Source organism: Girardinichthys multiradiatus, chromosome 10 (genome assembly GCF_021462225.1).
Source record: "Girardinichthys multiradiatus isolate DD_20200921_A chromosome 10, DD_fGirMul_XY1, whole genome shotgun sequence".
In the NCBI taxonomy this organism is placed as follows: domain Eukaryota; kingdom Metazoa; phylum Chordata; class Actinopteri; order Cyprinodontiformes; family Goodeidae; genus Girardinichthys; species Girardinichthys multiradiatus.
In genome coordinates, this window is record NC_061803.1 from 8604952 (window position 1) to 8618365 (window position 13414).

The 13414-nt window shown below is 42.7% G+C and overlaps 1 protein-coding gene across 1 annotated transcript in view; it reads right to left on the reverse strand.

The window, feature by feature from the left end:
* The window catches only part of LOC124874817 (potassium voltage-gated channel subfamily H member 4-like), a 65928-nt gene extending 52562 nt beyond the window's left edge, over positions 1-13366 (reverse strand). Inside the window, exon 1 of the mRNA XM_047376362.1 lies at positions 12803-13366. Within this exon, the coding sequence (XP_047232318.1) occupies positions 12803-12878 (76 nt within the window). The 5' untranslated portion in view covers positions 12879-13366. The remainder of the gene's footprint in view (positions 1-12802) is intronic.
* Between the last annotated feature and the right edge of the window lie 48 nt (positions 13367-13414).

Consider the following 13414-nt stretch of genomic DNA (forward strand, 5'->3'; position numbering starts at 1 on the left):
CCACAGCTGACACGGTGTTGTTGAGGATGGTGAGGGGGTGTATGGGGGTGGTGTTCTCCGAAGGTCTACTACCATTTCCACAGTCTTGAGTGGGTTGATTTCCAGGTAATTCTGACAACACCAGTGTACCAGCCGATCCACCTCCTGTCTGTATGCAGACTCATCACCGTCCTGGACCAGACCAATTACAGTGGTCGTCTGCAAACTTTAGGAGTTTCACGGACGAGTCCGCTGAGGTGCAGTCATTTGTGTACAGAGAGAAGAGGAGTGGGGATAGAACACACCCCTGGGGGGCACCAGTACTTATTGATCTGCTGTGGGAGAAGATGCTCCCCAGTCTCACCTGCTGTTGTCTGTCCGTCAGGAAGCTGTTGATCTACTGACAGGTGGAGGCCGGAGCGTTGAGCTGGGTGAGCTTCTGGTGGAGGATGTCTGGTATGATGGTGTTGAAGGCCGAGCTGAAGTCTACAAACAGGATCCTGGCGTACGTCCCTGGGTGGTCGAGGTGTTGCAGGATGAAGTGTAGACCTAAGCTAACAGCATCATCTGCCGACCTGTTTGCTCGGTAAGCAAACTGCAGGGGGTCCAGCAGGGGGCCTGTGATGTCTTTCAGGTGCTTCAACACCAGCCGCTCAAAGGATTTCATGACCACAGACGTATCTTGCTCATATCTGATTCATATTATATCTGACATTGTTCTTCATCTGCAATTCATTTTGGTGTATTTAAAAACGCATTTCTCATGGGTCCAAATGTGAAGAAATTAAAAAGATTTGTGGAAACATTACATCCTGTCACATATTTGTATTGATCTTTTTCCATACTAAATGATTGCCTGTCCTTCTGGAGATGAAAGCCTAAATTTCCATTCAGAGTTTCTAAGTGGCCCCCAAGTGGTAAGATAATAATTAGCTAAATTAATCAGAAAAGGGTTCTAACCACTCAGCCATGTCAGCCACTCCAAGCATTTAGCATGCCAGTGTGAGTTAATCTGCATAGTGTAGCTTGAAACTGAATCATAGTATTATCAGGTACATTGATTGGACCTTTACACTGAATTTATACTATTTCCATAGCAGTGACCGATATCTGAGGTATATGCTGCATCTGTGAGCTTCAGCACTTATGCCACATAATGTTTCAACATGTACAAAGACTCTGTAGCAGCCTGGCACAGCTGGAGATCAAATTATGGATGGCACGGTCTCACATATGCAGAAAGGTGATACTGGGTCATTATTAATTTATGCAATAGTGCATTCAGGGTATTATCTACAACAGACTGATATTCTGAAGTTGCCTCTTCTGTAAATACTGAACACACAACTACATGGACTGAGTGACCTAATTTAACAAGCTATTTTGCACACTAATAACACTCATCTTCTGTTTGATTAATGAAGATTAGGACACACTTATGAACTGTTATTAAAGCCAAAAAATCTCATGCTACTTTTAAGATAACAAAATATTTCTTTACCATTAATAGGCATTAATTAGTGGCCCATTATATACACCATGGGGTTATTCAAGTTCACATTTAAAGTGATTTATTATGACAAATTTAACATTTATAAGCAGCTGGTACACACACAATAGTAAGCTGCTAGCAAATAGTTGATCTAAGTGTGCACTTTGATCATGTTGAAAGTGTTTGCAAACCAAGGTAGAACTACATTACACAGCCTGTATTTTCAAATACTAAGGTGGTGTGATTAGTGAGATGGGAATCAGGTGAGACTAAACAGGGGAATACAGAACACCTGGAGGAGAATTTAAGCAGGTAACTGAGAGAAGGTAGAAGAAAACACACAAATAAACAGAGAGGGAACTAAACAAGAGACATAAAGAATTTACCTAAACAAAGGTTCAAGACTACAGCTTACATGGGTTTAAACTAAAATGCACAGTAAACAAAGAACCAGAAAGAACTACAAAAAGGTATATAGAAGACCCTAGATCACAATAATAGGCAGCCACACAATAATCCAAATACAAACAGAAGGGATTCTCACAAACACAAACAAAAACCATGACACCTATCAGGTCCCTTCTTGAAACTTACCTGGAATTTTCCAGAACTTTCTGGTTACTTTCCTGGGACTTACTGGATAGTGTCAGGAAATGTGCTGTATTATGAGATAATTTATGTTACAGTACTCTCCCAGAGCTTATCTGATACTTTCAGGCATTTACCAGGCACTTTCCAGAAGGTATCTTATAAGTTCTAGAGAAAAGTTCTGTGAAGGCTCAGTATTTGTTCCCGGTAAAAAAAAAAGAAGAAGAATACTTGGTATATTCTTGAAAGTTTTGGGAAAGTACCTGGTAAGTTCTGGGAATGTTCAGGTGAGTTTTAGGTTCCTGTAAAGTCACCTGTAAGCCCCAGGAAAGTACAGTGTGTGGTTTGTAGTGCTACTGCAAAGTAATTTAAATGTTTGTATCACAGGCATGTAAACAAAATATAATTATTTTGAATTGTTGTTTACAAAAATGGTACTTATTTACACCTATTTTTATAATTCTGTCAAATTTAATTTTAGCTCTGGTTGCTTTAAAATCCAACTTCCACAGCCCACTGAATACTTTGAATAATTTATGAAACTTGTAAAGGTCTATTCTTGTTCTTTACCAAGTAAAGTCATTACTAAATGCTTTTATGTACAGCAGAAAGTAAACAAAAAGTACTAAACTGAATTTGAGGAAGAGCAATTTTTTTGGAAGAAAATAGCCTCCCTTTATAGAAACCTCCATATTTGCAGACTTCGTGTTAACATAAAGGTTTATCACGGTGAAGAAGAAAGGAAAACATGTAGTGCCTTGTGTCATATCTGTATGATATGGTGATTTTTTCAATGGTAAATATACATTTTTTTTTTCCACGTACTTATTTCTTCTCTTATAGCTAAATAAGTAACCAATCCAGTCCCCACATGAACTACTTGATGAACGGTTTAAGTGTGTTGCTGTGTGCGTGTTTCATTGTGACAATTCTTCAATTCTCATGCTGTAATCCTCTCAGGGATATTGCTTCGAGTGTCCGCTCAGCTGCACCAGCTTCCTTAATTACACATCTGTGCTGACTCGCAACAACTGTAATCTGACATGATGATGCTACATGCTACTGCTGCTGCTAACTACAATGAGCCTAGATCATGTCAATGGAGGATGCATGTTCTTCTGTGTATAAAAGACAGATGAAAGCCTGTGAAGCTTGGCCAGCAGCTAATTACCACCCAGCAGCATATAATCAGTTACTGGATCAGACCGGGGATAGCACAATGAGAATTGGACATGGAGGGGAAAAGGTGCCCAATCTGAACTAAAGTAGATGTAATTAGTGATTACAAAGTCTTTATAGAATTTAGAGTGATACATATGGAAATTTAAAGCTAGAACATATATTTTGATGCATTCGAAGCAAACGTATTGGTACCCTTTGGATTTTAGCTCTAAAAGCTGGAAGAACTGCAGCTTTATGGCAGTTTTATCCCAAGAACCATGCGAAGTGCTTCACAAAGCCTCACACCCACTCACACCTAAATTCACACACCGATGGAGGCAGAGCTGCCATCCAAGGTGGAGACCTTAACATTAGAAGCAGTTTATTTCAGATTCTTGCTCAAAAGAAAAAAAACACCAACATCCACCTGGGGACTCAACCTTATCATCCTAGCACTCTGCCCATTTTATATGCTTCAAACTTTGCAACAACTCCGGCTTAAAAAAATACAGCAAGTTTATCCAGCAACAACAAACAGGTTCAGCTATCCACTGCCGTCTGCCTGCTGAGCTTTGGTTTCATTAGAACCCGTTCAGCAGCTGGATAAAATGAGCTTCAAAGAGGTTCTTTTTGACAGTCCTCTCTGTCTTCCTCTTTGGTTTACTTTAGGAGGAGAATTTAGAATAAAATGAACCCGCTTCTTATCTTTGCCTGCAGCTCTAGTGTGGTTGGGCCAATCCACAGCATGAGATCTGCTGTCAGCGTGAAAACACTGCTGGGTAGGTCGTGTACAGGGGTTTGGGGAGGTGGGAATGGGTGTACAGGAAAGAGGCAAGTAATGCACATCACTGAGTGTGTGAAGAAAAACAGCAACGGTTTTCAGCCTATGAATGCTGGTGAAATTTTTATCTACATTAAAGCATGCTAAGTATGACCTTTGACTACTAAGCTGTCTTTGAGATCAAGAGACAACAAACCGAAAAATACAGATAATAAATTTATCTGACAAACACCAAAGCAGTGAGGCACACAGAATAACACATACAGGGGTTGGACAATGAAACTGAAACACCTGGTTTTAGACCACAATAATTTATTAGTATGGTGTAGGGCCTCCTTTTGCGGCCAATACAGCATCAATTCATCTTGAGAATGACATATACAAGTCCTGCACAGTGGTCAGAGGGATTTTAAGCCATTCTTCTTGCAGGATAGTGGCCAGGTCACTACGTGATACTGGTGGAGGAAAACGTTTCCTGACTCGCTCCTCCAAAACACCCCAAAGTGGCTCAATAATATTTAGATCTGATGACTGTGCAGGCCATGGGAGATGTTCAACTTCACTTTCATTTTCATCAAACCAATCTTTCACCAGTCTTGCTGTGTGTATTGGTGCATTGTCATCCTGATACACGGCACCGCCTTCAGGATACAATGTTTGAACCATTGGATGAACATGGTCCTCAAGAATGGTTCGGTAGTCCTTGGCAGTGACGCGCCCATCTAGCACAAGTATTGGGCCAAGGGAATGCCATGATATGGCAGCCCAAACCATCACTGATCCACCCCCATGCTTCACTCTGGGCATGCAACAGTCTGGGTGGTACGCTTCTTTGGGGCTTCTCCACCGTAACTCTCCCGGATGTGGGGAAAACAGTAAAGGTGGACTCATCAGAGAACAATACATGTTTCACATTGTCCACAGCCCAAGATTTGCGCTTCTTGTACCATTGAAACCAACGTTTGGCATTGGCATGAGTGACCAAAGGTTTGGCTATGGCAGCCCGGCCGTGTATATTGACCCTGTGGAGCTCCCGACGGACAGTTCTGGTGGAAACAGGAGAGTTGAGGTGCCCATTTAATTGTGCCGTGATTTGGGCAGCCGTGGTTTTATGTTTTTTGGATACAATCTGGGTTTGCACCAGAACATCCCTTTCAGACAGCTTCCTCTTGCGTCCACAGTTAATCCTGTTGGATGTGGTTTGTCCTTCTTGGTGGTATGCTGACATTACCCTGGATACCGTGGCTCTTGATACATCACAAAGACTTGCTGTCTTGGTCACAGATGCGCCAGCAAGACGTGCACCAACAATTTGTCCTCTTTTGAACTCTGGTATGTCACCCATAATGTTGTGTGCATTTCAATATTTTGAGCAAAACTGTGCTCTTACCCTGCTAATTGAACCTTCACACTCTGCTCTTACTGGTGCAATGTGCAATCAATGAAGACTGGCTACCAGGCTGGTCCAATTTAGCCATGAAACCTCCCACACTAAAATGACAGGTGTTTCAGTTTCATTGTCCAACCCCTGTATTTCCTTCAGGGATGCTATACAGGATAAAAAATAGCATTCATCAAAGGTTGTTTATGACCTCTAACATTAAAATTAAGTTGGAAAAATATTGGTGGGTGGGGTTTTGTATGATTCATTTGTGTGTATTTCACAATTAAGATGGTAATATTTTAAAGTAAACTTTAAATTGTTTTGTTTTTATGAATTTTCAGGGGTAACAGTCCAATCCATATATATAAACCTCAGTAAATCTCTTTTATGGAATGATTACCCTATAGAAGGAAGAAAATGCAAACAGCAAAATGTTAAAACATATAAACATAAGGCACAGATTCAGTTTTAAAATGAAATTAATGTTTTATTTTTGTCCATGTGTTGTAAAAAGACAGATTTAAATAGCAGTGGTTGAGGCCCTTCCACTTTAATTTATTACCCCTTATAAAAGTGTTTAAAAGGCAAGAAACAACACATCATACCACAATCTAAAGAGATTCAAGAATAAATGGGAAACAAATTAATTGAAATCTATCAGCCTGAAAATGACAATTCTCAAGCTTTAGATTTGTACTGAACCACAGTGAGAACCATTGACCACAAATGGAGAAAACACGGACCAGTGGTTAACTTTCACAGGAGTGGCTGGCCTACCAAAATTACTCAAAGTGAACACTGAAGACTCATCCAGAAGGTCACAAAATAACCCAGAACAGGCCTCACTTGCTATCTTCAGAGTTCACGATCCATCAATAAAAAAAGACTGGGCAAAAATTGGCATCAATGGGCCTCATATTTCTAAAAACATCTTGATGATCCCTTAAGGCTTTTTAAGAAAATATTGTGCAGAGCTACAAAATAGAAGTCAATATATTTGGAAGGAATGTGTCCTGTTATATCTGATGTCAAACTAACCAAGAATTTCAGAAAAATAACAACATGTTGAAACTCAAACAGGTTGGTGGTCATAGTGGGACAGCAATAGTTTTCCACAGCATTGTACACATTACAAGTTCTCAAGTTGCATTTATTTTGGGAATTATTATGATGGTGATAATTTGTGATTCTGTATTTTCTTTTTCATTATTATTATCTATGAATATGGATTTTTTTCTCACTGAATGTTAAAGGTCAGAATTGTCTACAATTTTAAATTTGAGATTTAGTTTCTACAATACAAACTGAACTTAATTTAAGGCTTCTTATGTGTCTTACCAGGGGTGCCAACAAAAGTGGAGAGCGCTATAATCTGAGCTATTAGATAAGATCTGTTAGGTTTATGTGTGTTTGAAAGATGATATATTTCTAAAACTTTATCTCTGTAGTGAAGAGGTTTTAAAGTGAAGCCATCAACAAGTGGTTGGTTCAACAGGTTTAATGTAACTTTTTTTTTTCTATTCAGGCAACCTGATAATAATGAGTTCAGTATTTAGAGGAACGCAACATTTAGTGGCACACTTTCCAGCCAAGTGAATAATAATCACTAACCTTTAAACTATTGTGTCCATGAAAAACAAAAAGGCAAAGTGTAAAAAATTGTGTTTGGCTTGTCCCCTCCGGCATACTGTAGTGGCATGTTGATGCAACATGGCAGAGAAGTCAGGAGATAAAAAGAAGTATGATTGCACAGCAATAAAATTGTACAATATTGTATTTTGGCCACTATATTTAACATTTTAAAAACACCTAAATACTTGGAAAAAAATCAATAGCAGTCATAGATGGCGTGAGGTGTGAGACCCACAAACATCACCCAAAGCTGAATCCTTTTCTTGAGATATCTGGTCAAGCCTTTACATCACCTGTATATTTTTTTTCTCTTTTGAGGATTTTTTTTGCCTTCAGCTTTTTCCTCAAAACGCCTCAGCTTTTTCCTGAAACATCGAGCTTTTCTAGAGCCAACAAAAATCCGTTTCCCTACTTCAGAAATGTGCCCATGGTTTTACCATGCATGTCTACATGTGTGCATCTACATTGTGTGCACCAATTTTCAAATCATAAACTGGGTACAAGGTTCAAACTATTCTTTATGTTAATGAACAGTTGACAATAAGTAGAGTTCCCAAAAACTGTTAACAAAGAAAACATGACTGTATGTATCTTAAAGGGTCATGAAAATCTGTGAATTTCAATGGTGTTCTTTAGAGTTACCTACAACAGCTACCTCATACCCAGACATTAATCCACAAGAAAAGTGTAATCAAGAATATTCCACTTTAGTAGTTTTGTTAACTTTCATTAACCAAATATAATACTTTAATAGATGAAATAAAGGAAAGTATATATGTCTAATGTTTGAACTAATACTCTTTATTAATTGTAGGCAATTTATATATGTTTAGACTTGGTAGGATTATTTGGCAAAAATATCTATAGCTTTGCTGATGATACGCAGCTATATTTACCTTTAAACCCTGATAAATCCGAGCAGTTGATAAGACAACAAACATTTCCTGAAGATATAAAACACCAGAAACTAACGTTGCACCCTGAACACACAATCCCCATAATAAACATGGTGGTGGCAGCATCATGTCGTGGGTATGCTTATCATCAGTAGGGGCAATGAAGCTGATCAGGGTTGATGGGGAGTTTTTAATTCAGGGTGAACCTGTAAGAGGCTGCATCAGTAGGTTATAAGGTTAACCTTTCAGCAGAACAATGTTATAGTGAAAGGGTTTAAGGTCAATGCTTATTTATTCATGTGCTATTGTGTGTCGGTCTGTCAGATAACATCCCAGTAAAATACATTGAAATTTGAGGTTGTACTTGTACTCGTACTCGTCGTCTTCCGCTTTATTTGGGACAGGGTCGCGGGGGCAGCAGACTCAGCAGAGACGCCCAGACGTCCATCTCCCAACACACCTCCTCCAACTCCTCCGGGGGTAGCCCAAGGCGTTCCCACGCCAGTGTGTCCTGGGCTGTCCCCTGGGCCTCCTCCCGGTGGGACGTGCCTGGAACACCTCCCGAGGAAGGCATCCAGGAGGCATCCGGTATAGATGCCCGAGCCACCTCAACTGGCTCCTCTCGATGTGGAGGAGCAGCGGCTCTACTCCGAGCCCCTCCCGGATGGCCAAGCTCCTCACCCTATTGCTAAAGGAGTGCCCGGCCACCCTACGGAGGAAGCTCATTTCAGCCGCTTGTATCCAGGATCTCATTCTTTCGGTCATGACCCAAAGTTCATGGCCATAGGTGAGGGTAGGAACGTAAACCGACCAGTAAATCGAGAGCTTGGCTTTTCGGCTCAGCTCTCTCTTCACCACAATGGACCGGCACAGCGCCCCCATTACTGCGGCAGCCGCACCTATCCGTCTGTCGATCTCCCGCTCCATTCTTCCCCCACTCGTGAACAAGATCCCGAGATACTTAAACTCCTCCACTTGAGGCAGGAACTCCCCTCCAACCTGAAGAGGACAAGCCACCCTTTTCCGGCCGAGAACCATGGCCTCGGACTTGGAGGAGCTGATCCTAATCCCACCCATCCATTACACTCGGCTGCGAACCGCCCCAGCGCATGCTGTAGGTCTTGGCTATAGGAGGCCAGCAGGACCACGTCATCTGCAAAAAGAAGAGACGAAATCCTCTGGTTCCCAAACCAGACCCCCTCTGGCCCTTGGCTACGCCTAGAAATCCTGTCCATAAAAGTTATGAACAGGACCGTTGACAAAGGGCAGCCCTGCCGGAGTCCAACATGCACCAGGAACACGCCTGAATTAGTGCCGGCAATGTGAACCAAACTGCTGCTCCGCTTATACAGAAACCGGATGGCCCCTAGTAAAACACATGTGGACCGGTTGGGCAAACTCCCATGAACCCTCGAGTACCCTGTAGAGGGTATAGAGCTGGTCCAGTGTTCCACGGCCGGGACAAAAACCACACTGCTCCTCCGGAAGCCGAGGTTCGACTATCAGCCAGACTCTCCTCTCCTATACCCTGGCGTAGGCCTTACCAAGGAGGCTGAGGAGTGTGATCCTCCTGTAGTTGGAACACACCCTCCGGTCACCCTTCTTATGAAGGGGGACCACCACCCCAGTCTGCCAGTCCAGAGGCACTGTCTCATCCACTGGGGTAAACCCCAACACGAGACGACTGAGCTGGTAGGCAACAAGCAAACCCACCCCAGCCTGCCGCCTCTCCCCGTGTGCCACTCCAGAGTAGAAGAGAGTCCAACCCCTCTTGAGGAGATGGGTTCCAGAGGCGTGGAGGCGAGCCCGACTATTTCTAGTCAATATCTCTCAACCTCCTGCACAAGCTCAGGCTCCTTCCCCCCCAGTGAGGTGACATTCCGCGTCCTTAGAACCAGCCTAAGCATCTGGGGATCGGACCGCCGAGGTCTCCACCTTCGTCTGCCGCCCAGTCCTCTTTGCATCGGTCCCTCATGGTTCCCCTGCAGGTGGTGGGCCCACTGGGGGATGGCCTCGTGTCTCTCGTTGGGCTTGGCCCAGCCGGGTCCCGCGAGGAGCAATCCAGCCACCAGGCGCTCTCCGACAAGTCCCGACCCCAGGCCTGGCTCCAGGGTGGGACTCCGGCTCTGCCGTACCAGGCGACGTCACGTGCCTCGATTTAGTAGTTGTCATAAGGGGTTCTTGAACCGCTCTTTGTCTGACCCGTCACCTAGAGCCTGTTTGCCATGGGAGACCCTACCAGGGGCATTTAAGCCCCAAACAACATAGCCTCTAGGATCATTCGAGCACTCAAACCCCTCCACCATGTTAAGGTGGTGGTTCAAGGGGGGGTCTGAGGTTGTTACATCACAAAATATGAAAAGGTTCAAGTGTTGTGAATATTTTTGCAAGGCACTACATCCAGCCACCTCCACCTGCTGCAGGCTGAAGGCAGTGATGTAAAAAGAGACTGCAGCTGCTCTACACACAACAGCACTTGTTTTAAGACGCAGGGGCCTGAGACAAGAGACCAGCTGCTGCATATGCAAGTCCTTGGTTACAAAGCAAGTTCAAGTGCTTTCTCTTTGGCTGACCATTGTTTTTCTAAAACACCAAATCGCTCAAGCATCCTCCATGTCAAGTGGTGGGACCCCGTAACCCAGGCAACAGGAAAGAAGCTATTTTAAGCAGTAGCCTTCATGCCACCCCTTCAGGAGCTGCAGCTTTGTGGCGACTTTGAGAATGGCAGCATCTAGCTGCAAAGTGCCTGGCATCTTCCTACACAGTTTTAAGGTATACCATCTACCACATGAAATTGAAAGTGTTGGATTATTTACCAGCAAACATGCGGGGCGGAAAATCCCTGATGATGAGTGATCAGTCAGAAAGTTGAAATATAAAAGAAGTTTGTGTTCTGCAGCTTTCCAGCAGTCTGGACTCGGCCATCCAGAGCTGCAAAAACAAAAGCCGCAGGACTGAAATGCCACAACATGTGAATGGGGATGAGCCCTTTGACACGTTAGAACCCCAAATAGCACAACATGTTTCAGGACATTACTGTCAACAATGCTTTAGGAGCAGCAGAAGTAACATTTTGCAAAATGAATTTTGCAGCTCAGGGCACAGATAAATAAGAAAAAAACATTAGATATAAGGAAAAATACTGAACCCAGAAGGTAAACGTTTTTATTTTGCTTTTTACTCTTCTGCATTCATCAGAGGTCATAGAGGAGATTTAACAAGAGAGCACCCCTCTGGAGTTGGCAGGAAGTCCATGTGAAGCTCAAGGACTCTTGAGCTTCACATGAACATGTAACACGAGTGCACGACCTCCTCATCTTACAACTAATCTCTGCGGTGTTTTAAACACAAACTATTGAACACCAACTTTTAATTCTGGTCAGTATGCAGATTGGAGCAATTCCTCATGGGATCTTGAGAAACACCTCATCTGAATGCATACAGCTCATGTGTCAAAGCCTTAATTGCTGCTCTTGTCAAAAGCATTTTATTCCTAAGTAGAAGTAAAACGAAAAAACAGCTCTGGCTCTTGGAATCAATCTAAGTCACACTTTCATTCAGGCTGCTGGAACCAGCTGAGGGACGTCAGGCCGACACGTCACGCGAACAAACACAGACATGCCAACGGCGTCTGTTTATGATGAGCAACAACCTCCCCGAGGGCGCACAAAAGGTACAAAACAAGAGACACAAACCAAGCAGAAATGACAATACTGCCTAATGGCTGCAATGACTTCCGTGGAGCTAAATGTGTGAAACTGATGTACAGGGGGTTGGAAAGGCCGGTTTAATACATTTGGCTGACTGTAAAATTACAAACACCCAAAAACAAGCTGTTCTTCAGTTTCAAACTGCATTCTGCTCTCGCAGATGTTTTTGTGCACCTTGCACTTTTTTGTATTTTGTCACGTTACAACCACAAACCTCATTGTTGTTTATTGTGATTTATTGTGATAGAACAACACAAAGTGTTGGATATTTTTGAAGTGGAATGAAGTGGATGTTTTTAAAAGTTTTTAGTGTGTGGTGCACATTTGGATTTCTCTATTATCTATAAATGAAAACAAGTACAATCAGATACCTGCTAAAGTGACCTAATTAGTAAGTAGATCAAAAGTGAACTTTTTGGCCTGATCTGATCAGACTTTGTGTGGCAGGAAACTAACATGGGACACCACTGAATGCAATATCCCCACTGTCAAACATGGCCATGGCAGTATCATGCTTTTCTTTAGCATTAACAGGAAATTTGGACAGAGTTGAGTTTGTATATGAATGGCGTTGAATCCAGGGCAATCCTTGCTCTAAAAGACTTTCGGCTGAGGAAGAGTTTCACCTTCAAGCAGAACAATGACCCTAACTATACAGCTAGAGCTAAAGTGGAAAGGCTTAGATCAAAGTATATATTTGTATTAAAATGGTCAGTCTAAGTTCGGACATAAATCCAGTTGAGAATCTGTGGCAAGAATTGAAATTGCCATTCACAGACACTCTCCATTCAATCGGGCTGAGCTTGAACTATTTTACAAAGAAGAACTGACTGTAATTTTATTCTCTAGATGTAAAAACCTGATAGAGACATACCCAAAAAATAACTGAAGCTGTATTTCTATAAATGGATTCTACCAAGTATGACACAAAATCCCAATAAAATACATTCACGTTTATGGTTGTAGTGTGACAAATGTGGACAAGTTCAAGAGGTGTAAATACTTTTGAAGACCACTGTTATAATGCCATTCTAATGACAATAAATGGTCTATAATGGTCAATACAGTAGCTGTGTTATAAGTGAATTACATTATTTAATCATCAATTCTTTATGCAATTTGTTTGTGGAATGTGTGTAAAGGTTGAGCTCAGCCCAACAATGTTTCCACTGTACTTACGGGTGCCATCAAAGCGTGTGGCGATGGTGTCCAGAAAGGTGTTCTGTGGGGCCAGGAGGCCCTTCATCACAGGCATGTTGACCCAGATGTGGGGCAGCCAGCAGGTGGCTGGATGTCACACCATCCCAGTAGTGAGGCAAGCTGGCTTTCTGCAATGTCTCAGCAGGTGCACGAGGTACTGAGGAGGATAATCCAGTACTGGATGCGGGGACCCATTTTTACAGTATTTGCGACCACTGTCCTCTTGATTGATGCCTTTCTGTGAGACAACAGTACATCCTGAAATAGACAACAATAGCTCAGTCCGACAATGCAGAGATTCAGGCAGTGGCAGTTTCTCAGTCATGGAAACATAAAGTCCAGGTGATGCTCAGATCCAAAGTACTTCAGATCAGTCCGTTTCAGTCATGTAGCTGAAGTTATCCTGCAATCTTGCCACCCTTTCCATTCATTACAGCACTACAAACATGTCACTAAACCTCTATCATCCTTCAGCTCGGGGATCTGTGGGGATGCTGTAGCAGAGTAGTTGCATCTTCTTGAGCTTTCTTCCCCTCATCGCCACTCTGCCTCTCCCCCATCCACTCTTGTGCAACACCAGCCAATGAGACG